This window comes from Watersipora subatra, chromosome 3, assembly GCF_963576615.1.
Source record: "Watersipora subatra chromosome 3, tzWatSuba1.1, whole genome shotgun sequence".
In the NCBI taxonomy this organism is placed as follows: domain Eukaryota; kingdom Metazoa; phylum Bryozoa; class Gymnolaemata; order Cheilostomatida; family Watersiporidae; genus Watersipora; species Watersipora subatra.
The window spans coordinates 62,701,916-62,726,647 of NC_088710.1; the positions used below are offsets into that span (position 1 = coordinate 62,701,916).

The following is a 24,732-nucleotide window of genomic DNA, read 5'->3' on the forward strand; positions in this document are numbered from 1 at the left end:
TAGAAAAAATAACCAAAAGCATCCTGTCACCTGTTGAGCTTGCCTTTCTTTACTCTTGGGCTTGTTTTACTAGCTCTCTGAACTGTAATTGCTATGCTCTTAAGTAAATACACAGACTGTTCTCATTGCTCTTATGTTGATTACTGTAGTTCATACAGATGCCTGGAAAGGAACACAGCCATAGTTCAATACGCCACAGGAAACAGACTGGCAAAAAGTCCACCACAAAGGCTCAAGCCAATGACCAGTATGAGGAGTCAGCAGATGTTGATAAGCTTGCAGTGCTGCTGTATATTGCCGTACCTCTGATTATCTCTAGTTTTATAGGTAAACGGGCGCTGACTGAATCCTCTATTGTCGCTATTTAGATTTCTACCTCTGTTATAGTTTATTCTGTGCAACACAATCATAAACACTCCCTATCCATGCTTCAAATGAGTTTGGAGTTGCTTCCACTCAGAATCATAGAAGCAGTAAAATCTGAACGCGTTTGACTTCGAATCGCTAAACCTGTGAGAAGGCATTCGCTGTGAGAGTACTGTTTAACATCGTAGAAACGCTTACTGCTGATGGATGTATACCCAATCGATGATAAGTTCTCCACTGAGGAGGTAAAAAAATTTCAGCTTTGCGATCCATTACGATTCGGCATACTGGTTTAGTGCAACTAGTTGAATGAATTAATTAAAAAGTGACTGTGACCCGATTGCGAGTCTACTTTAACAAGTTCCGTTTTGAGGAATACTTCGCGAATTGTGGAAAGATCTATTTAGTGCAATTTCGAATCGTTGAAATGGTAGGGTGCGGACTTCATCGGCAGCGGGAAACTCTGGACCCATTCGAAGCATAAAAGTGCAGTAAAGGGCTGTGTGCCATCTGGTAGCATAAATAAGAGCATTTTAATTGGGTCATTAATACTACTAATCTCTGATGCCTTTGGTTATCAAATTTCTTGCTAGCTCAACATGCTTTATTTCATACATTGAAAATTGTATCCACATTCACATTGTATTCACAAAAAGTTCCACATTTTTGATAGTATTCTCGTGTACATCGCAGAGCCCTTTAAATTTGCAGGTTATTTCTATTACCAAGACATGATGAAAAACATTGTGAGAAAGCCAAGCAGTTCTCCACCAGTAATAACAAAAGCTAGAGCTGAAGATATGCAGAGGTTTTGGGGCACTTATCGACCAGGTGTATACTTTGGTACGAAGACAAGAAGTGCTAACTCTCCGGCGACGGGTCTGATGTGGCTGGAGCAAAATCTTCCCCAAGAGCCAAAGATTCGACACTTGTGTGAACAGGTTCAAGTTATACTTGCTTACGTCATTCTATGCCAACAATGGGCACGTTTTTAATTCTCTACAACTACATTCAGTAGCTGATACACATTTAAAGATTAACTTGCGCAAAATTTTAGTAGATTTTATCCGAAAGTATCGGTATTTTTCAATCATTTGTGATTATTTTTGATGTTTGAGGTGATCTGACTGCTAGGATGTTTCAAGATTGAAATTGACAAAACTTGAACGTGGCTAAAACGCTCAGAGTCAAGAGAATGTGTGATTATGGCATCTTTAGTTGTACTTCGGTAAAGAGATTGACAAAATAGATATGCTTAACACTGCAACTTGAATGCAATAGTCTATAATCTATATCCACTATAGCAACGATAGCAACTAGTGGCGTCATTTCACACTTATTTTTCCTCTGAGCTTTGTAACCGCGATCAAGTTTTGTCGATTTTAATCTTGAAACATTTCGGCAGACAGATCACCTCGAACATCGGAAACAGTCGCATATAATAGAAAAATATCGATACTTTCTAATAAATTCTGCTAAAATTTTGTGCCAGCTCATCTTTAAGGGGCCTGTACAAACTCTTAACTCATGCATTCAAGACACACCTGCAAGCACCATAAGAGTTATGGGTGACACTAATAGTGATTAGTCTCTAATCTGATTTGTATATACTTCAACTCAGCCAATGGGTACATACTTAGGTTATAGATAATATAATTGTACATTTTATGGTATGGTTGTATGCGTCACATAAAAAGTTCCTGCCCCTTGTTTAGTTTCATCCGTTCTGCAAGTATGTTCTAGTAACACTCATTGATTGATTCCCTCAAGTTTGTCATTAACTGAAAAATCTCAGTATTGTTCAAAAATTTGTGTTTTGTTTATTACTGTTATGACCGCTGTCAGTAAATATGGTAAATAAGCGCAATATTGTGCACCGGTCATTCGTAGCAAGATAGCACAATAGTAATCCAAGTGATATTTATTACTGAATCTTTCAGGGGGATGGCCTTTCCAAATATGGTTGGCTGAAACACAACGGGAACGATTTTGGTATTCAAGAATTGTACGATGGTGGGATGAAGATTACAACAGAGTACATTAAAAGAGTTGGAGGGGTGAATGGAGGAGACTGGTCTGCTAGGATCACTGCTGTTAATGTAGGTCGTGAGAATAGTCACCTCTCTCAACATTCATTACGTTAAACTTTCGCTTTTCACATAAATATATATGAGTATATATGTGTCTATAAATATACATGAGTATATATGTGTCTATAAATATATATGAGTATATATGTGTCTATAAATATATATGAGTATATATGTGTCTATAAATATATATGAGTATATATGTGTCTATAAATATATATGAGTATATATGTGTCTATAAATATATATGAGTATATATGTGTCTATAAATATATATGAGTATATATGTGTCTATAAATATATATGAGTATATATGTGTCTATAAATATATATGAGTATATATGTGTCTATAAATATATATGAGTATATATGTGTCTATAACTATATATGAGGATATATGTGTCTATATATACATATGAGTATATATGTGTCTATAAATATATATGAGTATATATGGGTCTATAAATATATATGAGTATATATGTGTCTATAAATATATATGAGTATATATGTGTCTATAACTATATATGAGGATATATGTGTCTATATATACATATGAGTATATATGTGTCTATAAATATATATGAGTATATATGTGTCTATAAATATATATGAGTATATATGAGTATATATGGGTCTATAAATATATATGAGTATATATGTGTCTATAACTATATATGAGGATATATGTGTCTATATATACATATGAGTATATATGTGTCTATAAATATATATGAGTATATATGTGTCTATAAATATATAGTGTTGTAATAAGTTATCAGAATTTCTTTTCAGTTTGATGTTTTTCATTGAAGTCACTACAGTTCCATTTTGTATTTTGCATTCTTTCGGTGACGGAAGCGCGAAACAGAACTATAAGCGACTTTAGAGAAGAACATAAAGCCGAAAAAGGATGCTGACAGTTAACATATTCCAACACTCTAGTTATTTATAACCTTTATTATAACCCATTATTCTACACCTTTATAGAGCGTACAGTGCTGTTAGCAGTAGGCCTGATTACTTATCCATTATTGTGTACATAGGTATTTATGTATATATATGAGTATGTATATATACTATAAAATTAATATACTATATTTATATATCTTATAATGTAAAATATAAAAAGTACTTAGCTGATAGTTACTAACAGCTAATTACTCTTTATATTTTACATTTGTAAACAATTTTTTATATAAAAACTAAAGTGGTGCCTCAGGTCTTTTTATACCATATACTTTTATTAACCTTTCTTGAACTGGTGACCAATTCAAAGCTGTGTAATTTTGTTTTCTGAAGGTGGGGCAACCAACGGACAAACAAGTTTCTCTTCTATATTATTTCGCTACTGATGGATCAGCAGAAATTAATCCCAAAATCACTAACCATCGACATCTCAAATCATTAGCTGGACAGGACAGCGAGCTCGGGGCATTCCACCTCACCTTTCAGTCGAGTGGTACAGGCCTCACGCATGACCATCTTATCTCTCACACACCTGGCTATGAGCACATTCAGACCATAGTGCGTTATGGGTTAGAGATGAAGCATGCGAGTCACGGTGAGTGGACAGCCAGCACTCGACTAGTCTTTATAACTATTCAACTCTTCTCACTCTCAAACAGTATACACATACAGCGATAGCGTAGCGACATACACCTCCATACGGTGCTGCAATGCCATCATGGAAACAGCCGTGTCACTCTCATTCTGTTGTGATTCTGTGTTGATGTTTAGAAGCAAAACTCCTACGCGATGCGCCATATTCGTGTCATAAAAACCGCCTTAGCCACTAATGGCGTCATATTTACGTGTGTGCATAGGTGTTGACCTCTTCAAAATACAGCCTTGACATAAGGCATCGCACAACTATTGCTCCGCTATAGCACACTATGGAAATATGATCTGCATGTGGGATCAGCGTAGCACTTGAGCACTGGCGCACGCAGGTGTCACTACACTATAACTGTATGGAGACTTGGTAATTTGAACTCGTTCTGATAGTCGCTCTTTTTTGTAAAACGGTCGTTGTATTACATTCACTTAAGAATCATTCAATTAATTTGTTTCACAGTTCAATTAATAATAATTTAATTCAATAATCAATAATTCAATCATCAGTCAATTAATTTGACTGTTAAGTCCAGCTCCGTAATGAATACTGCAAATAATTGCGTGTCCAATTCTTAAGATACAGTGGACCCCCTTGATATGGCAATAATTCATTCCGGTATTGGCATCATAAGGTGAAAATGTCGTATAAGGGGGTATAAAAACCCTTAGTAATTATGTAATGCAAACACCCCCTGGTAAAAACATCAAAATTTTATATACGTACTGTACATATTAAAAATCTAGTACAAAATAGTATGTGAAGCTTATTAACTATAGTTAACTCATAGTTACCCTGGTAACTCTAGCATCGCTGCCATGGTAATCATTTTCTTCTTCCTTTGATGTGTTTATTAAACTTAGGACCCATGGTTAACGAATCGAAGTTATATATGTTGTTATATGCCTATAATGAATTAAAGTTTATAGTAAATACATGTATTATATTAAACGCTAAAATGCACAATAAATATTCACTTACATTTCGCTAATTTTTGTTTCACTCACGCAATATCAAGCATTTACGAAACACGAAGAATGCTGAACTGAGAGAGAGGGATTTTTATGATTCGAACATATTCTGCACAGCGACCGCCAAATTTGAACTTCAAAAGACATTTTTGTTGATGTTGTATGGCACAAAAATGTCGTATGGAGGGGACGAAAAACATTGCGCTCCACATCATAAAGCGAAAAAACTATAGAACAGGGACGTCGTAATCTGGGGGTGTACTGTATGCTGAAAAGGTACAATAACAAACTTGAGGCAAGAAATAAATTAATTAAATATATGATAAACATTAAGATGACAACTTGAGTGACATCGTGAACATCAAATGGAAGAACAAGATCACAAACGTAGAAATCTTAAAACTGGTAGACCTATCATCAATGGCTGATATCCTTATCGAAAAAAGTCTGAGATAGATTGGTCATGTACACAGAATGGAACAAGACTGGCTTCTATGTCAACTATTATACTCACAACTATATGACGGTAAGAGAAATCAAGGAAGGCCTAGAGTCAGCTATAAAGATTTAGCTCCCCTAACAGGAATTTAAAATGTTGGCAGATCAATACAAACTCATGGCAGATAACTGCTTGTAATCAAGTTGAGTAGAGACCTGCTATCATACGTAAGCCATGACCATAGACAATCTTAGTCACCTCGACTGACTGCGAGAGAGAGAGACCCTAATAAACAAGTAATCAACAAGAGGCATTTTTGTTACTTTATGCAAGAGGCACACTAATGAAAGTATAGCCCTGATGATAGGTGCAGAGGTAGGGATGGTGATAGGGATGTGTAACGTAACTTACTCTATAACTTACTCTAACATAGACTAGGTAAAATTTAAACTAATTCAACTTGTAAACTTTTTTGTTAATTTTATATTTTTTTGTTTTCACCCACAAATTGGAAATTGCATCAGGTGTAGATTGAAATGTGGAGTAAAAGGTTATATCGTATGCTGGGCTTTTTTATTGGTAATGCAATCATAAATAGAGGTTTGGCTGTAGGTGACCGGTGATTATACTGTTGCATTAGACTCCACAGTCTGGTCCAATGTCTTGTATGCTAAATATGTTCTGCTGTAGGTGAATATGTCGGATTGAAGGGTCGTTTTGTGCCAGCCCAATCTCCTGGTCCTAACATGTATGTTTACCAGGTTACAGGACTTCTGCCTATCACCATAGAGGTATGTCTTCTCCCTTTTTTACTTTGTTGCAACAGGGAGGGATCTTCAGAACCCTCTGTTCATTCAATCAGAATTTTAGAAACTCCGATATAAACATTGTTGTTCTAAGTTTCATTGTAGCTGATTGCATTGCTGACTATTGCATTAAATATTGAGTCTCACCTGCATGATCTTAACGTCACAATCTGACATCATTGTCTGAATATCTGTTTGCTATCTTTGCTGCAAATTGATTTATAATATTCAAGGGGCTAGTAGTTTGTTATAATTCACTCAACCTTTTGGCACTGAGTGTCAGCAAGGGTCAAGCCTCAATAAACAACTTTTTTCAAGGTTACTGCTTTATCTGGTACAGTAATCTTTTACATGAGGATGAGGTACTGGGCATGAGGACTGAGTTAATTTCTAACTTGATAAATTCTAATCCTAGTAGGGTCAGCTAACCCTCTAGTTTGCCATGTCAATTATTTGAACCCATTATGCATACCTATATATAATCGCGGGCTACATTTAAATCTCCTACTGTACCCAAATGAAGCTTATAGGCTCATCAAGACAAAACTCTACTACCGGTATTAGCGATTAGTCCATTTATTCTAGCAGGGTTAAATAACTCCAAATTGTATTCCCTAGTAAGAAGTTTACTTTTAGCTTATCAACAATTGCTGTCATTTCATAGTTTTGGTGTCTGCTTTTCAGGTGGTATACGAGTCTGACACATTTACTGACAGGCCCAACTCGCTGCAAGGATCAGTCTTGCAGACTGAAATTGCTCTTCGGACTCAGGAGTTTGATAAGAAGTTTGAGAAGGTCTTTAGACTCAAGGAGAAAGGCTACTCAAATGAGCATATCGCCTTTGCACAAGCCGCCATGAGCAACATGTTGGGTGAGTGCCTAAAGATAACTGTCATGCCAAGGTATGTTTTTAGGTGTTGACTTCTGCCTTTCATGTTATAATCTTTAATTTATTTTAATATTTGCAACTGCAAATATCTTTTACAAACTTAACCCTGTGTGACTTATAAGCTTTTCCTTTGTTTTTGTTGAAGAGTGAAATTTGTCAAGCTCAACATGGTTTCATGGTTGTGTCTAAATACGTAGTGTTATTTTGATATTGTATAATAGTGAATGGCTGCTTAGAAAAGTAAAAAACACATTTTCTGTAGATAACAACCTATTGCGGAGCAATTGCAGATGCTGATTAATTATGCAGATGTCTATACAGTGCACCCTCAGAATACAACTTTAATCCATTCTAGGGTTGGCATCGTATGGGGAAAAATAGTATGTAGGGGTATAGAAACCATAATAATTATATAATGCAAACATCCCCTGGTAAAGATCATCAAAATTTTATACAAGTACTGTACATATTAAAAATTAGTTACAAAATAGTATGTTAACCTTGGTAACTATAGTTACCTACAATAACTTTAGTATATTTAGTGTATTTATTGGTTATGTTCTGCATTAAAATGTAACGTTGCAATGTGTTATGTGCAGTACGTACCGTAGAGAGTTCTTACCTTTAAGACAGACGTTTGTATAGCATAAACTTTGAATTCATTTTAAGTAAGTTTAGCTTACTAAACACACTTGAAGCTAAGGTTCTGTATGTATTTTTAAATATTTTACTGAATTTCAGCTTTTTATCCCTAAAATTTTATCACCTACATTTATTAGTTTCTGGCTTCGTTTTCAATATAATTTTAGCCGATCTCATTAAAACTTTTTTCAACCTAATTTGGCAAGAAAGCCCGAATGATCCAGTTTTCTTAGTGAAATGGATTTTTGTTAGCAGGTGACGGGAAGTTGTCTGGCCGCTGACCTTTTGTTTGAAGGGATCGGAACTCCAACTTTGCTTCTGGTTTAAAAGGGAAAATATTTTCGTTTTACAAACAAAAATTGCTGAACTGAGAAATCGATCGTGTCTCTTTCAGGCATTGTGAAAATGTTTTCGGCGAACAGCATTTTGGCGTTTTTGTTATTTTGACGTACGTAGTCAGCACACCGATTGCAACATTTAAACTCAGGCGAAAATTTTGTTGAATTCGTATCGTGAAATAAGATTCGTATGGTGAGGTGAAAAAATCATTGTGTTCAACTTTCTAAGGTGAAAAAATCGCATATCAGGGTAATTGTATCCTGAGGGTGCACTGTTTATTGTTATTATTATTATTACGGTAGTAATTCTAAACAATGCGGTGCCACTTTTGAGACTTTGAGACTATCAGGGCCTCTTTCAGAGCGTACATATTGAGTAAGTTTTATTTGTAAAAATATTTTAATATACCAAGACACTTTTCTTTGCAGGAGGCGTTGGTTTCTTTTTTGGCTCTTCCAAGGTTCAGTCGGTCTACAATCAGGAGCCGATTGAATACTGGGAGGCGGGTCTCTTCTCCGCTGTACCATCTCGATCTTTCTTTCCTCGTGGTTTTCTTTGGGATGAAGGCTTCCATAATCTTCTGATAAAGGAGTGGGACCAAGAGCTTTCCATGGAGATTATTGGCCACTGGATGGACCTTATCAACACAGAGGGGTACTGGCTTATTCATCCATGTAGCTTTCTATCAACACAGAGGGGTACTGGCTTATTAATCCGTGGAGTTTTATGTTTGAGTGCTGTGTGTTTTCAGTTTTGGTATAACAATGCCTGTATTTTGCACCGTATTAGCGAGGCAGGTTAAGTCAATCACTAACTCCTTTCTCACCAACTTCTGGTCATATAATGACTTCTACCCAATATACCTCTACCACCTACCTGTTAGTTTGGTTTATGACTACATTCTGTCCTAGCGATGCTCTTCAGTCTGGCTTATCTTATTTAAAATACCATTGAAGAGCTCTCTGCCAATAGTGTGTAAGTTACAATATACAATTAATTAATTCATTAAATTTATATGCAAATATCATTTTAGGTATGAACAAGTTCCTCTCAGATTTTTTATGTTAAAAATGCTCTTAGAGCACCTATAGCATAAAATGTTGTGAAAAATTTACTTCTTCATACTTGAAATAGTGTTTAAATTTTATAATTGCACTTTTTTACAAATTTAACCGCGAGCTCTTAATTATACATGTAATATTTGCGTTTAGGTGGATACCACGAGAACAGATCTTAGGAGAAGAGGCTAGAGCAAAAGTTCCTGAACAATTTGTGGTTCAAAGGAATGAAAATGCCAATCCACCAACATTTTTTCTTCCACTTGAGACCATGGTAGAGGTAGGTGCAATATGTATCTACATGTTTTAGAGATTTCTCTCTCTCTGATAATTATGTTTCTTTTTTTTCTGTTTTACAAATCGAGTGGCACATTAGCACATTTCTAGTTTGTCATAGTATCAAGTATTATTGTGTTAGTATGTTGATGCATGACAGTTTTTAACTGAAGGGTGTCGAGGGGCTAGGTTTATCACTGTATCGTTGCAGCACATTCTACGGAATCGCTCGGTTTATCACTGTATCATTGCAGCACAGTCTACGGAATCACTAGGTTTATCACTGTATCGTTGCAGCACATTCTACGGAATCGCTAGGTTTATCGCTGTATCGTTGCAGCACATTCTACGGAATCGTGTTGCTCTAGATTTTGGATGAACCAATTGAAGGGGGAAAATGTGGAAATGATGAAAATCAAAATGATGAAAATCAAAATGATTTATATCATTGGTACTGAGCTCTAAAATGCATCGTTGACATTAAAATCACTATAGCATTGATTGGTGGCTATGTCTAAAGTCCTAGACCATATATCAACCAACATCTGACTATGGAAGCTTGTTACTACTGGTCAGCATACAATTATGTCATCAAATCTTTACTGTCCTCTTATCTATCACTATAAAAATTTAGTACAAACTTATTAAGCTGTAGGCATTGTCTGAGCTTTAATATTTCGCTACTGTAGGCTTGCAGTAAGAGGACAGAAAAACACAACTGAATTAGTATCTTAAAATCTCTTTGCTTGCGGTTACGATAAAGCATTACATGTATTGATAACCTCTATTGCCAAGGCTTGTTTTAATGGCCATTTGTTCCTTTTTCTGGAGTCTTCTGTTCAACTTCGCAGTTTAATAGAGTTAATTTGCCATAAGTTATGTAAAACAGTAGTATTATAAAATTACAATAGCCAACTTATCAAGCAATGGCTAGGCTATATTCCATAGTGACAGTTTAGTAAGATTTTGCTTACTAGTTGTACAAAATACCACCTCGCACAGTATTTAGCTGATACCCTACTGATGTACATATGATTATTGAAGTAAAAGTGTGCAGGCAAGACACTGATGAGTAACCAGGAAATTTCAAAACTTGATAATATAATTTATAGGCGTAAGGTTGCTAGGGTGTATCTGTTTTTATCATTTGTTTATTGAACTTTATTTTGCAACAAATGTCTAGATCACCACTGCAGTGCTATAGCTGATTATTCAATATTAAAACTCGTTGTCATAGTTACATTTTTTTTACTTGCAGTCGCTAATTGAGGAAAACAGCACAAACTCTCGGGAATATCTTAGCAGCCTCTTCCCCCGTCTGAAAGCATGGTACAAATGGTTTAATACCACACAAGCGGGTGAAATACCTTCTAGCTATAGGTATGTTTCCTATCCTAGTTTTCCTTACCTTCTTATCCAAATCGCTCCATTGTTTGATTGTTTGGTTCTGTTGTTTTATGGTAGACATAAATTGCAGTCCTTCGTTTGGTTCCTCCGCCTTTACTCCACATACTGATCGCTATACCCATTTGATTGGTAGAATTGTAGCCTGTGTTATGTTACTTTCTCGTTAGTAATCACTCTCTCTAACAACATTCTTGTTCAACTATTCCACTACCAATAGCTGTTCAAACGGCTCATCTGTATGTATACTAGATGAATGCCTGGCGTTGTATAGATAATAAAAAAGTTTTTGCACAAAAAAATTATTTTTAATTAATATATATACATCATTTACTATTTTAACTTTTAATGAAGGTGTTTGTTTATTTTTGTGTGTGCTATGTTTAATTAAGTTTATGTTATATAGACATATATTTATCGCATTTTAGGAAGTCTGTGCAGGAATTTTTCTTCCAATAGTTTAAGCATGCTAGCTGAGCATGAAATATGCATATTTTAACAATCGCCATTTAAAATTGGCAGGTGTAATAAGTATGTCCATAATTATTCCTTAGTATGGCAAGGTGGCTGCGTGGGGTAGTGCATATCTGCAAAATCGGTGGTCAGGAGTTCAATTTCAGTGCGAAGCAGTTTTTTGTGCATATTTTCTCGCTGTATCTGGACATATGACAAACAAACACTCTATAAATCTGAAGATATATAAAGTGTTTTTTATAAATATATATAAATTTGCAAACTGCATTGCATTGGTCAAACTGCAAACACGATAACATTTTTTCGTTCAACTGGTTTGACTAAACTAGAAAACATATTAAACATGGTTTCAATACTTAAATGCATTGATTGCTTTGCAAAATTTGGTTCTAAAAAAGTTCTAGAACAAAAACTCTAGCATTGACAGGTTCTGCATTACTGGAGTGAGGGGCTGTTATGCAGGGATCGCTAAACATATTATGGAAATGTTTACTTTTTCATATCCATTTCCATCAATGATATGCGGCCCCCACAGCCCCATACAGCAATGATATACAGCCAATGATATACAGCCCCCCTGTATATCGTTGTTTCCATAAACATAAATATTTCCATAATTTTAGGGAGATGGATATGGAAATTTTATTTTAGAAATATGGAAATGTTATTGAAATGAAAATAATATGGAAATGAATTATGGAAATGTTATGGAAATGGAATTAATATGGAAATGAATTATGGAAATTTTATGGAAATGGAAATAATATGGAAATGAATTATGGAAATGTTATGAAAATGGAAATGAAGTAGGGAAATGTTATGGAAATGGAAATAAATTATGGAAATGATATGGAAATGAATTATGGAAATGGAAATTGTGACATACACGTAATCCCTGCTGTTATGTGACAATTTCAAATATGCAGTTTTAATGTTTGTGATTTCTGTATTAATAATGTTGATGAGGAAACAAAAGAATAATATTTCTAGATGGAAGGGGAGGAATGAGAAGGCAGTGTCTGAAATTAACCCCAAAACTCTAACTTCAGGACTGGATGACTACCCGCGCGCCTCACATCCAACCAATGAGGAGAGACATCTTGATCTGAGATGCTGGATGGCCCTCGCCTCGAAGGTCTCCATCTTGACAATTGTCTTCTCTCGTCTTCTGTTAGAATTAGATGAAGCTTTCTTTGTCTGGTTACCACATTGATCATATTTCGCACTTTATTATTTACTCTGATGACTCTGATGTTCTGGTATTAGTGATACAGTCAATCCCTTTCTGTCAGGGTAGAATGCTTGTATGTCTATGTCAGCCTATGGTTAATGATGTTTACCACTTGTAGGTGATGGCAAAAATAGCCCTTACCCTTGGACAGGAAGCACAGGATTATCAACTAACCTTTGATGCTCTGTCTGACAACGGGCTGCTCAATCAGCTGCACTGGTCGGAACCGCACAAGAGGTATGCCGATTTCGGTCTGCACACCGATTCCACCAAACTTGTCAGGCCTCCGCCGCCTCAACATCATCAACCTGGCCAGCCCATTCCCCATAGAGATCTTGAGAGGGTGGTAACCAAAGAACCTAAACATAAACTAATAACAGGCTACTTTGGGTACGTTTCACTGTTTCCCATGTTGACGCAACTGCTGGAACCAGGAAGTGACCAACTCGGACATATTCTACGTCAGTTGAAAGATGAGAACCAGTTGTGGACTGCATACGGTTTGCGTTCACTTTCTCAAAGTTCACCCTTATATCAGAGATATAACACTGAGCATGACCCACCGTACTGGCGAGGTGCTATTTGGATCAACATAAACTACCTCGCCGTGAGATCACTCTTTCATTATGGCTACATTGTCAAAGGACCTCATCAAGAGTTGGCAGCCTCTTTGCACTCCGAGCTGAGAGACAACATCATCAACAATCTACTTGCTGAATATAGGAGAACAGGCTACATTTGGGAACAGTATGATGATAAGACTGGTCAGGGTAAAGGCTGCCATCCTTTTACGGGTTGGTCTGCTTTGGTCACCCTTCTTATGGCAGACAAGTATTAGTCAATTCATTCTTACTTTCATATTCTTTGCATTGCCTTTGTTTGCACAAAGATTGTAATTATGGAATGAAATACAGTTACACGTATATAGATGCTGGTGCTAGCCTTGAAATTTTCAAGTGTGGAAGGGCTACTCAGGCTGCCATTTGGAGCAAATGATATTTATTGAATCATTTTACAATGACAGCATTATACATCAATCATTTAAAGTTGAAGCTTTCACATGCTGTGTGAAGACATGCTACATTGCAGTAATCACATTTGCAGTTATCAGTGCGTACTGTTAAGACATGCACATGTGCGTGATGCTGCTTTATATATGGATCTTGATTTCCATGTCCTAGTTGAAAATTAAAAAAACAACACAAGTTGCAAGGTAAACTTAGACTAATGCGTTATCATTTTGAAATTTGCTTTAAAACTTGCATTCACGCGATATTTTAACCCGAGTTATCTACGCCAGTCAGGCTCGGCTGTATAAGCAGTGGTGTGTAATGCCTAGGACACGACCCTGTATTGCACATACATGTAGTGCCCGATAAATAGGAGTTGTCTGTCTATCGCATCATTTACGTTGTCTCCCTCGTAAAAGTTTGCCAAAAAATAATTTATTTGTTATTTTTATTTAATAAATTAAAATTATTATTTTAACCTTTATAAAAAATCAAACCTGCATGCGTTGGTGGACGCACGCATTTTGATAGTATGTTAGTTTAAAGGTTATACATCGGTAATACTCGCTAGCGGTGTGCCGATTACTTTTTAGTAGTCTTCAAAATATGTGTGCGTATCATCGTCACTCTACGGTGCATACCGTTACATCACTATTTATGGCATAGAAACTTACTGATAGCTTGGTTTTTGAACAAAAATGTTGCGATCATCAAGCAGCGAGGATGAAGATGACAATGATCGTGAGGACTTTGCTGGTGCATACTTCGGTCAGTACAGCGGGCAAACACAGAACACCACGACTCCTGTGCCGGCTCCTCGGAATACATACAGTGCAGGTAGTGGCTCTAACTATGGCTATGCTACAAAGAGCGATTATAGCAACAGTAGTGGTAGCCCAGCTAGTACTAGTAGGCCACCTAGCTTTGATAACACAAAGCCAATGGGAGGCTCGTCGTTTGATACTGTCAGTATCGGTAGTGGCCTGAGCGTTCCTCAAAGTAACTATGATACAAAGTCACATGATGGAAGTATCCACTGTACACCAATAAAGCAATATAGGAGTAGTTCTAGATCAAACAGTTTTCGGTCAGACAGAGGCCCCCAACCTATAGGGCGATCAGCTAGTCCAACATCAAGTCTCATGAGTGAACGAGAGCGAGAAGAGCTCATTCGTATAAATACAGAGCAAGAAGATAGGAGACGGCAGCTACAAATATATGTATTTGTGCTGCGATGTATTGCCTTTCCGTTTAATGCAAAGCAAAAACCACCTCAGGCTACATATAAGCGACACGCCAAAATGAGTAAGCAGGAGCACCACAGAATCAAAGAGCGATTTAGAGCCTTTCTCAAAGGGGAGATAGAAATGCTAGCAGATGATGCGCTGAGGAACGCGGTACAAAGCTATTATGAAGTGTTCCTAAAAAGTGACAGGGTAGCGAGTATGGTAAAATGTGGTGCATGCTCAGAGAATGACTTTCGAGAAGTTTTTAAAAACAACATTGAAAAGCGTGTTAGAAGCTTACCTGCCATAAATGGATTGAGTAAAGAAACCGTCCTCGCATCATGGATGACTAAATTCGATGCAATATATCGTGGTGATGAAGATGAAAGCAAGAGAATGCAGCGGTCCGCTGCAGCCGCTAACGAACTGATTTTAAGCAAGGATCAGCTTTACGAAATGTTCCAAAGTATCTTTGATATTAAAAAATATGAGCACCTCATCTTATTCAATGCTTTACAGGTATGTGTCTCTTTTTACCGCTTGGGGTTCAGTGAGAACTGAGGGCTGACAAGCCCATAAATTCCTTGATATGTGAGTTTGTGATTTTAGGTGCATACCTATCCCATCTCATAGACGCGTAGTAGGTAGGCTTAGCTACTTGGCCTGCTTTGCTTAAAATGGATTGTTGCTCTCATTATACTTGCAGCATTTGGCGGAATGTTTTAATAGGAAACATTTAATAATGAATGAGAATACCACCGTTTGCCAATTCACCAAGTCTACTATCTAGTTGAGTAATCTATCTCTGAGGCAGTGTGCTGCCTTATTTTTTTGAAATTGCTACCACAAGCCACTGCTGTTCGGTATATCTGTTACCCTGTCAATTCCTGTAGATAGTTCTATGTAGATATGATCTTTTCATTGAACACAGTCAAATTCTAATTGATTGCATGTATAAACGCTGATTTGGAAGACTGGTATGTCTAAGCTGGCAAATGCATAGATTAGAAGAAATATCACAGAACAAATTTTTTGGAGAGCCTAGCATTTTGTGTCACTGATTAACTGATTTACACACTTATGAAATTAAACAGTTTGACAGATAGCTTGGAATCAAACTTTTTTCTTCTCCTGACTGTCGCCAGATTACCCGCTGAAAATATTCGAAATTTAAAAAGAGTCAAATATCTATGCTTAGTGTAAATACCCATTATACTAGCTAAATGTTAAGTATCACTGCAGCACAACGGTTATGACTTGGTAGTTATGACTTGGTAGTTATTATAGACCTGCAAACTTCAAATCATCTGGCTATAATTTGCTCAATATAGTTTTGTTTTAACAAGTGCAGATATGTTTACAAAGTTATTTAAACATTTGATTGTCTTGCTATGAGGTTACCTCCTCTCATTTTCTATAGTTTACGGAAACGTTAGTAGTTGGTGCTGATGAATGATGCTTTTCGACTAGAAGATAGCCAGCAAATCGATATCAGTGAAAATCGGCTTAAGATACCTGTGAATGGATGAATCTATTGAGCCATCGTAATTGTTTGTTTCATCACGCTCAAACATAAAAGGGTTAAGCGCTTCTGTTTTTTGTCTCTTATTGGACACCCGTGACAGCCGAGATATGTGGAACGAATCGAAAAGATTCTCCTGTGTCACTCGTAGCCAATAGTATCTATTGTTAAACATTCCTCTCAATTGATAGTCAAGTGAAGCAGTCTGTGAATGAGACGAGTAACACAATCTGAGAAAGGAATAGTTACTAGGGTCTACCGACTACCTATAAAAACTTCGCTCATTACCTCAATCGCTTCACACTAAATCAAAATTTTCTACGCTTCACTGGTGCCATCATGTGTGATTTCCTTTCCACCTTTTTCAGAGATGTATTAAAGCATGACATATATCTTCAAATTAGATATAACCTGGCGGTGCCGTCATCTTCATTCGAGAAAAATGTTTATAGATGTTTGTATGTCCGAGTGCAGCTTGTCAATCAGGCAGTCGCTAGAGCTCATGGGAGATGAACTAGTAAAGGCATTATGAATGTCCTACTGTGTGATTGCTAAGTAAAAATCATCATCGTATCAATTATTAATGGTTAACACGCTAATTCAAATGAACTTATATTCTCAATGTCCTGTATTAGACTTGTTGCAGCCTATCGCCTTATTTCTGCAAACAAACACGAGCACCTTCAAAGCCAGTCAAATTCAAGCGCGAACACCTTCAAAGCCAGTCAAATTCAAGCGCGAACACCTTCAAAGCCAGTCAAATTCAAGCGCGAGCACCTTCAAAGCCAGTCAAATTCAAGCGCGAACACCTTCAAAGCCAGTCAACTTTCAAGCTTCCACAAATGAGTTGTGAAAAGGAATGCAAAAGCAGCTAGAGGTTTTTTGCAATTTGCAGAAGTAAACAATTCTAGTAAAATTTAAAGAAAACATCATTAATTTTAAAAACATCAGACTACAACATACTGGCCAAAGACTAAAGATTTCCAACCGCATATCCGAGTAGTAACTGCAAGCTGTTTAGTCATTTTTTTAAATGACCAGAATTGTATTCGCTTAACATCATTCATAAAATTACATTATTTTCGAAACAAAGATCTAGTCAAGCTACCACCAATGTGAACAAAGCTGTTCACAAAATGGGCCTTATTCAGTGTCACTCAGTGCATTACATCTCCATAAAAACTCTAAGAGGAGATATATTATGTCTCCACTTTTAAATGTTCTTGCCTCAAAATGTCATCTTCCATACAACTGAATAACATAACTGAATTAAGGAATTTAGAATTTGGTTATTTAATAATAGCAACTTAAAATTAAATTCCAACTCGATATTTTGCAATGCAAATGGCAACTTGTTTGAATGTGAATCTTTAGTGTTGCTATTCTATTTCCAACTTTCTGGGACCTTTCCTCTCCGACTAAAATTGTCAATACCCATTACATACACCAGTTCTATTTATTTTCTTTGTATTTTCTCTCATACTATTGACTCATGCGAACCATTATCCTAGCATAAAAATAACGGGATTGTCTAGCTGCCGCATATAGCAATTGATTGTAAATGAATATTACTACTGTACAGTAGTAATAGATGGCTAACTGATGCTTTGATACTCAAGTATAAATAAGCTACACCTTATTCATACTCGACATCTAAGCCGAGTTAGTAGTATTCGATTAGTTAGATTTATTAGAGATGTTCGCTCTAAATTAGACCAACTAAAACTACAAACTAATATGCTAGTACCATTTTATTCTGATTGTTTAGATAAAGCTTGTGTAAGAACAGTATAGTATACAATAGACTGCACACTATTCTGTAGTGGGTAGTATAATATATAAAGGACTGCACACTATTCCGTAGTAGGTAGTATAGTATACAAAGGACTGCACACTATTCCGTAGTAGGTAGTATAGTATACAAAGGACTGCACACTATTCTGTAGTAAGTAGTATAATATACAAAGGACTGCACACTATTCCGTAGTAGGTAGTATAGTATACAAAGGACTGCACACTATTCCGTAGTAGGTAGTATAGTATACAAAGGACTGCACACTATTCCGTAGTAGATAGTATAGTATACAAAGGACTGCACACTATTAGTTATAGTAGGTGATGCTAGTCAGCAAATGCTGTATACCGTATTCGGAACAAACGCTCTTCACAAGTGTGTTCTTGTCAAAAATTTTGTGAAATTTCATAGACATTGTTTACTACTAAACATTTAGGTAGTTATTTTGGCGTGTGGCAGGCTTCAGAAAAACATCTGTGTTGTCTGGATTTAGTGACAGTGTAAAGTATTTATCCAATTCTGGAAAATCCAAACCAAACAGTGAACCCGCAGCTTCACCAAAGAGTCACCAATGGTTATAGAACTGAAGGCATGGTATTCGTTGAATATTTCTGTTGTCAAGCCGAGGTAGACTTGGGTAGAGGTGGTGTGATTGGAAGCGTTGTCTCTGATTATACAAGGTTTACATGTCCCTCAGGTAGAGTGTGATGAGTAAGACACGTGTTTGTCTTGTGTTTACGCCATGATTTGCATTCTCATATCTGATTAGGATCTAGTGTGAGAAGTTTATTTTAGTGTTGAAATCTCCCGGTTCTCCTTGCGATTACTGTTAAACCTGTATGATTCATACGCTCTTCGGACATTTCCTCTTGTCTACATGTTTGCATTGTTTTGATTTTTTTGATCAGGTGTGATGAAGTTTTATCCCCGCAAGTTTTAAGCAAGTTTTAAGTGCCCACATAATGACATTTGATTGCTCTACTAGGCACTTACACCGCTGACTACAGAGATGTCATAGTTGGGGTCACTGACACTGGCTCCTCATATGGCTACCATCAGTGAGTCTACATTGCGAGATTGTCACGCTTATTGGTTAAAAGCTCAACTTTGTTTCAGCTGGACAACCCAGATGAGCAGGCAGCACAAGTGCGTCGAGAACTGGCGAGTCGGCAGCAACAGTTGGATTCTCATGACTTCAAGACGGTAAGAGCTCCCAAATAGCTGGCCACCAAAAAGTAGAGCTTCACAATATGACAATTTAATTATTTGGTGGCGATTTTTAAGGTAGACGATTTGAAAATTATCACTATTTAAAAAGATATCACAAATCGTATAGACGATATAATCGTGTAAATGGCGGTTTGTCTCCCACCTGACAATTTTCAGAGCGAGCGAAACGGGAACTAAACCGCACGGGCCTTCTAGTTTTATAATACACTAAATATAAAATATTTTTAATTATCATGAACACCATGAACAGTTTATGAACACATTATCATGAACAGTTTTTTTTTAAGTTGAAATATATATAAAAAAGTATTAAAAAAATTTACGAGTTTTTTACACAATAGGCTAATTAATATCACAATATTATATCACCAGATGATTTGATATTGCAATGAGACGACTTGTGCTGTTATAGCGCAAGTCGTCTCATTGCAATGTAAAATCATCTGGAGATTGTTGGACATCATATGAAACTCTATCTATAAGTACAGAGTACTTTTGCTCTTGCAAGGTGGCTCTCGCAGTTTCTATATTTACTCACTCTAATAGGTTCCTCTGAGACGAGCTTCTTATCCTCTCATCTTTTAACATCTATCTAATGCAATTATTGTTGAGGTGCCGTGTGTTGTATCATATTGCACGAAGTGGCACATATCATATTGTTCTTCTGGATGCTAACTAATTCTCGAAACAAGAGGCGACTTTTTGAAACGTAGTTTTTGGTAGACTGATTTATCGTTAGTTGTAATCGAATGCTGATCAAGGTCTTCAGTGTCAAATTCTGCTCTGCATTGGAGCAACATACTTCATGCATGGTCAAGAACAAGGAATTATCACAACTCTTCTTGTCTAGTTACATAACTGGCAGTAAAAGTAGAGCAATGATACTGGTCCTACCTCTTTCTATTTAGTCTGAATACTCTGGCCATTCTAATATTAAGAAACACAATGGACTTGTTGTTGATTCGCACACCTACCCTAGAAGTGTAATAGTGAATGAATAATTTAGGTTGTGTGACGAGAATCATGCTTATTCCCTTTGGAAATGCAAAAATACTGCACATATGTCACTCTTTGAAAACTGTACATAGTGTCATGGTTGTTGTTTTTTTATGTGAGTGCCTGACAGTTGGGGATTGTTACCACTGGATGGATATTTTTGACCAATAGTATTACTGTTGCTTCATGAAGTGTCCACGGGCGTCAAAAGCTAGCAGGCCGCTGGATTGGAGCGGACTGGAATGGGCCACTCCTGGTGGCGCTCCCCGTTGCTCTTTAATTTATAAAGCAGTTTTTTGTTAATATGCAGCTAGATGTCTTTTTTCATATGGACAAGCTTATTTATTAAAACCTAGCTTCCATGAAGACTTATTATTAATGGTCTTTTATCTTTTTAATATTTTATCGACATTAGTGATGAAATAGTAGCTTTTTACATTATGCTTTTTTATGATATTGATGGATAAGATTTACTGTTAGTTTCGGACGAAAGGTTACACATTTAAACAGCTTGACGGCTTTGTAAACAAATTTAAATATAGCTATAAAAAAGAGGTGATATAACTAATTAAAGATTCACTCATAAACTGTAAACTCAATATTTACTTTTTAGCGTATCTGATCAACAGTCGGCGTAAATTTCACTGTCAAATGTGGCACCAAACTTTTGAAATTTGACTGGACCAGTTCGCGAGTGACACCAAACATCCCAAAAGTTAGCATAAACCATTGATAACCTAATGAAAAACTGATGACATAACTAAAAAATTCAAGTTCTAAATACTTGCGCTATCATTGCATATAAACCGCCACTGTCAAGCTCGGCACAAAATGTCAACATTTTAATTGACTTGAGAGTGTTCATGGTTGTGTGTTATGGCATCACTGTCAGACATTTTAATAACAATATAAAAATCAGTCCAGCACATACTGACCTGCAACATACAGCTTTTGTGATATGGGTAGTTTTATTACTAATTGTATAGACAACTCTTATTCTCGCGCGGAGACCCACTTAAGATTTTACTAAGTTTTAGGATCACCAAGATTCGTAGTTTTGGGCTTTCCATGTAACAATGGTATATGGGTATTTTTAGACGCGCAACAAGCAAAACTAGCTTTTTATAAATCTCATTGGGACAACATGCAATAGGAATGGCTGCAATCATGTGTTACCTTCCAACGATTGCATTTTGTTTCATGAGAGTTTGAGAGCCGCAGTTCTCACAACAGTTGGACTTTGTGAAATCGAACACGCAGAATTGTGTGCACATGATGATTGTCTCGTTTACTTTTGCATATAGTGTCAGTAAAATTTACACATTCACCGAGACACCTTTGTTTATTCCTTAGTAATAATTTATTAGGTTGACCGGGACTCAAATAATATATTATGCATCTGAAGGTTCGATATCAAAGTGTCGCTATTTGACAAGTGAGAAAATTAAGGCTCTCACTCTGAAACTCATATTGCAGTTTAATACTCCTTCAATTTAATTCATATAATCAAAACATCAAAAGGAACTTGTAAAAAGTAATTGCGGTGCTTTTTAACTTTTTTTTAGTCGATGAAATTTAAAGGATTCAGTCATATGATAGCGTGTCAACCGCCGCTATGAACTTTCATATATGGCAATATGTTGGTTCACAATCATTGATGACATAACGGCTTTTTGTATCAAAAACTCTTTATGGCGGTTGGAATTCTCTGCGAGAGAAAACCGATATTAAAGATCTAAATAATTTTAATATTTCTCACACTATGTCATTTTTATCTTTCAATGTGTGAGTTGTTTTTGCATCATGTACGCAAAGGGGCAGGGATAACGCATGAATCAATCGAATTCTGTGACACATCTCAGTCGGAGAGCTAAAATAGTATGTTGGCAGACCAATCCTTTGCATGATGATGTGTTTCCGTATATTATATCAACGTAAACTAATTTGTTTGTTTTTACAGAGAAACTTAGTATTTTCTCTGTTTACTCATTACAAAGCATGTTTCCTTTAGCTTGAAATGAATAAACTGCCTCTATTATCAAACATATGATTACCTCATTTGAAGTTCATAGATTAAGAATCTGTATAAATGGTCAGCTTAAATGTAAAGTATTCAATGAATCCATCATTTTTTGACGCCATCACCCTGTTTGCACATGCGCTCGTCCACGAAAAAGCCGCCATCTTTGTAGAAAACGATCGTCATTCTCTTGATTAATAGTATTTTTCGGTGTTGTTTTGATACTAAAATAAAAATTTTGCAAGCGAAAGCATTGTTTGCAATAATTAATTGTAGAAGCTTCGTGTTTTTAACGATAAAAGTTGTCCATAAAGATGGCAGACAACAATAGAATGATGTCACGAAAAAATGAAGGGTTGTATGTGCAAACATAGCTCTGCCTTCTAGTGAGCAATAAGTGAGTTTGGTGCGTTCACTGGTGTTTCTCTCATCTATTTTGACTCGCTCACAGCCTCACTGGCTAGCATAAACAGCTCTGATTTTGGTTTTCACAGATCGTTCTCTCCCATTTTATAGCAAAACAAACCAAGAGCTCTTCAGCGCAGCAAACAAAGGATCGGTAGAAGTTTTATTGTTAAACGTTACCAAGTCTCGTGCCTCTGCCAAACTATTAAAACTCTGGGATATTTAAGTAATTCGTTTCCAACTATAATAGCATCGTTTTGCATTGTGAGTAATTTTTCTCCATTCACAAGTACTCGCATTTAGCTTATGACTGTTTTTACAATTGCATAGATGGTTGCATTCATGCCTTCTTGAAGCACGAGATGAAAATCACTGCGGCCAAAACTGCTTTTAAAAAAGGCTTTGCAGGTAGCATCTGTTTTGTCAGGCTGCCTATTTTGGCGCTAGTTTTGATTTTTGGCTAACCTCGAGCACTCCTCCAATAAAATGTGTTTTGGTGGATGAGGTTCTGGGTGCCTATGGCTGAGCGTGTGACGTAAAGCATCCGTACAATTTCTACCTACTAATCTATCTCCATATGCTAAGGGCGCTCGGGGATTACATACTTGTGGGCTGAAACAGAACATTAATCATAGGTAGAATCCCTTGACGGACTTTTGAGCCGAGACTTTCATGCATTTCCTAGATTCACTGGTCTTTCTGGCCCCATTGTTCTGTTTGTTCCTCATTCTCACTGGTCAACTCTTTCTTCCTATGTGTAATATTAGCTTCTTTCACAGCCATAGAATTTTGCAGAAACTATGGCGACCTCAGTTTCTTGTCAAAGAAATGGAGTCGATGTACATCAGTGAGCTCAATTCTCAGATATCCACTCTGAAAGCCAACCTCGAGTCTGTTCCGGTGAAAGCTGGCGGGGCCTTGCCAAGGAGACAGAAGAAAGGGTGATTCTATTAGCTTCATTTATTCGCATGAGATTTACTGCAACTACCAAGATTGGATCCTCGAAATTATACATTTTTTATGACATATATGGAAGAATTGTTTTTATATAGGATCAAATGAAAAACTGGTAGTAATAACTTGGAATATTTTTACTGTTGTGATCAAGATCAGGATTGCATTCAAGACCATTTGCTGTTACCTTGTACCGCGGTTATTTAATATATGATTGAAAAACTAACTCCGTAGTATTCTATTTTTTACTAAAAGCTTAAAAACTTTTTGCTACTTAACTTACTGCTTCTAAACTTTCAAGTATAAACAACCTCAAAAAGAGTAGTTAAAAGTATAAATTGATGGCGATAAACAACTGGAGCTGGTTACCAACCTTGAAAATGCGCTCAGCTTTCAGTTTATCAGTTTGTTAACCTGATCTCAGTACAACAATCAACAAGAGGTGATGGAATTTGGCTATCTATAATCTTCTCTCATTGTATGTCAACAATTTCTACAAAGTCTATATTTGTACTATGAAACGAGGATTCGAAATGGAAAATGTGATTCGTTGTAACTTGTTAACGTACAACTAGGTACTTTACCTGTATATGTTGTCAGCTACTAGGGCTTACATGTATGTACTATTCTTGCAGCCACCACAATCATATCGATGGCGTAGAGGAGAGTGATCTCAGCCTCAGCAAACACGATGTCGTACTCTCTTTCACCATCGAGGTACGTCTTGACTCTTGAAGGTCTTTGTGAAACCGCTGATATTCTCGACATCTTTGAGTTTTAAGTTTACGCCGTACTATCAAGTCAGATTTCAGGGTCTTCATCGCTCTGAACATTCTACTAGTGACTCTACGTGACTTTGTTTCTATATTTATTGACATTATCAAAGCTACGAACTCGCTTGTAACTTCTGGGATTTGAGAATAACTACTAGCATTTGGCAATACGCTATTAATGGAAAGTTAAAGCCTCACAAT

General features: G+C 36.5%; 2 protein-coding genes across 3 annotated transcripts in view; both read left to right on the forward strand.

The window, feature by feature from the left end:
• The first annotated feature begins 154 nt into the window (after positions 1-154).
• On the forward strand, positions 155-13,525 carry LOC137391975 (mannosyl-oligosaccharide glucosidase-like). Its single transcript, XM_068078553.1, has 11 exons — positions 155-327; positions 1,078-1,307; positions 2,307-2,465; positions 3,759-4,020; positions 6,172-6,272; positions 6,972-7,158; positions 8,586-8,811; positions 9,369-9,495; positions 10,750-10,871; positions 12,360-12,504; positions 12,719-13,525. Exons 1-11 carry the CDS (start codon positions 159-161, stop codon positions 13,436-13,438), a joined length of 2,448 nt encoding a protein of 815 aa, XP_067934654.1. The 5' UTR covers positions 155-158; the 3' UTR covers positions 13,439-13,525.
• A 739-nt stretch (positions 13,526-14,264) lies between these two features.
• The window catches only part of LOC137391650 (calcium-dependent secretion activator 1-like), a 36,483-nt gene continuing 26,015 nt past the window's right edge, over positions 14,265-24,732 (forward strand). For both annotated transcript variants that reach the window (XM_068078168.1, XM_068078169.1), the window contains exons 1-4: positions 14,265-15,355; positions 19,270-19,356; positions 23,600-23,745; positions 24,394-24,475. In XM_068078168.1, coding sequence (XP_067934269.1) covers positions 14,309-15,355; positions 19,270-19,356; positions 23,600-23,745; positions 24,394-24,475 — 1,362 coding nt within the window. In that variant the 5' untranslated portion in view covers positions 14,265-14,308. The remainder of the gene's footprint in view (positions 15,356-19,269; positions 19,357-23,599; positions 23,746-24,393; positions 24,476-24,732) is intronic.

Excerpts from the sequence above, each read along its gene's own strand:
- LOC137391975 (XM_068078553.1), top strand. The coding sequence starts at position 159 with ATGCCTGGAAAGGAACACAGCCATAGTTCAATACGCCACAGGAAACAG. Across the intron at positions 9,496-10,749 it reads CACTTGAGACCATGGTAGAG|TCGCTAATTGAGGAAAACAG; the intron begins GTAGGTGCAATA and ends TTTTACTTGCAG. Across the intron at positions 10,872-12,359 it reads GAAATACCTTCTAGCTATAG|ATGGAAGGGGAGGAATGAGA; the intron begins GTATGTTTCCTA and ends TAATATTTCTAG.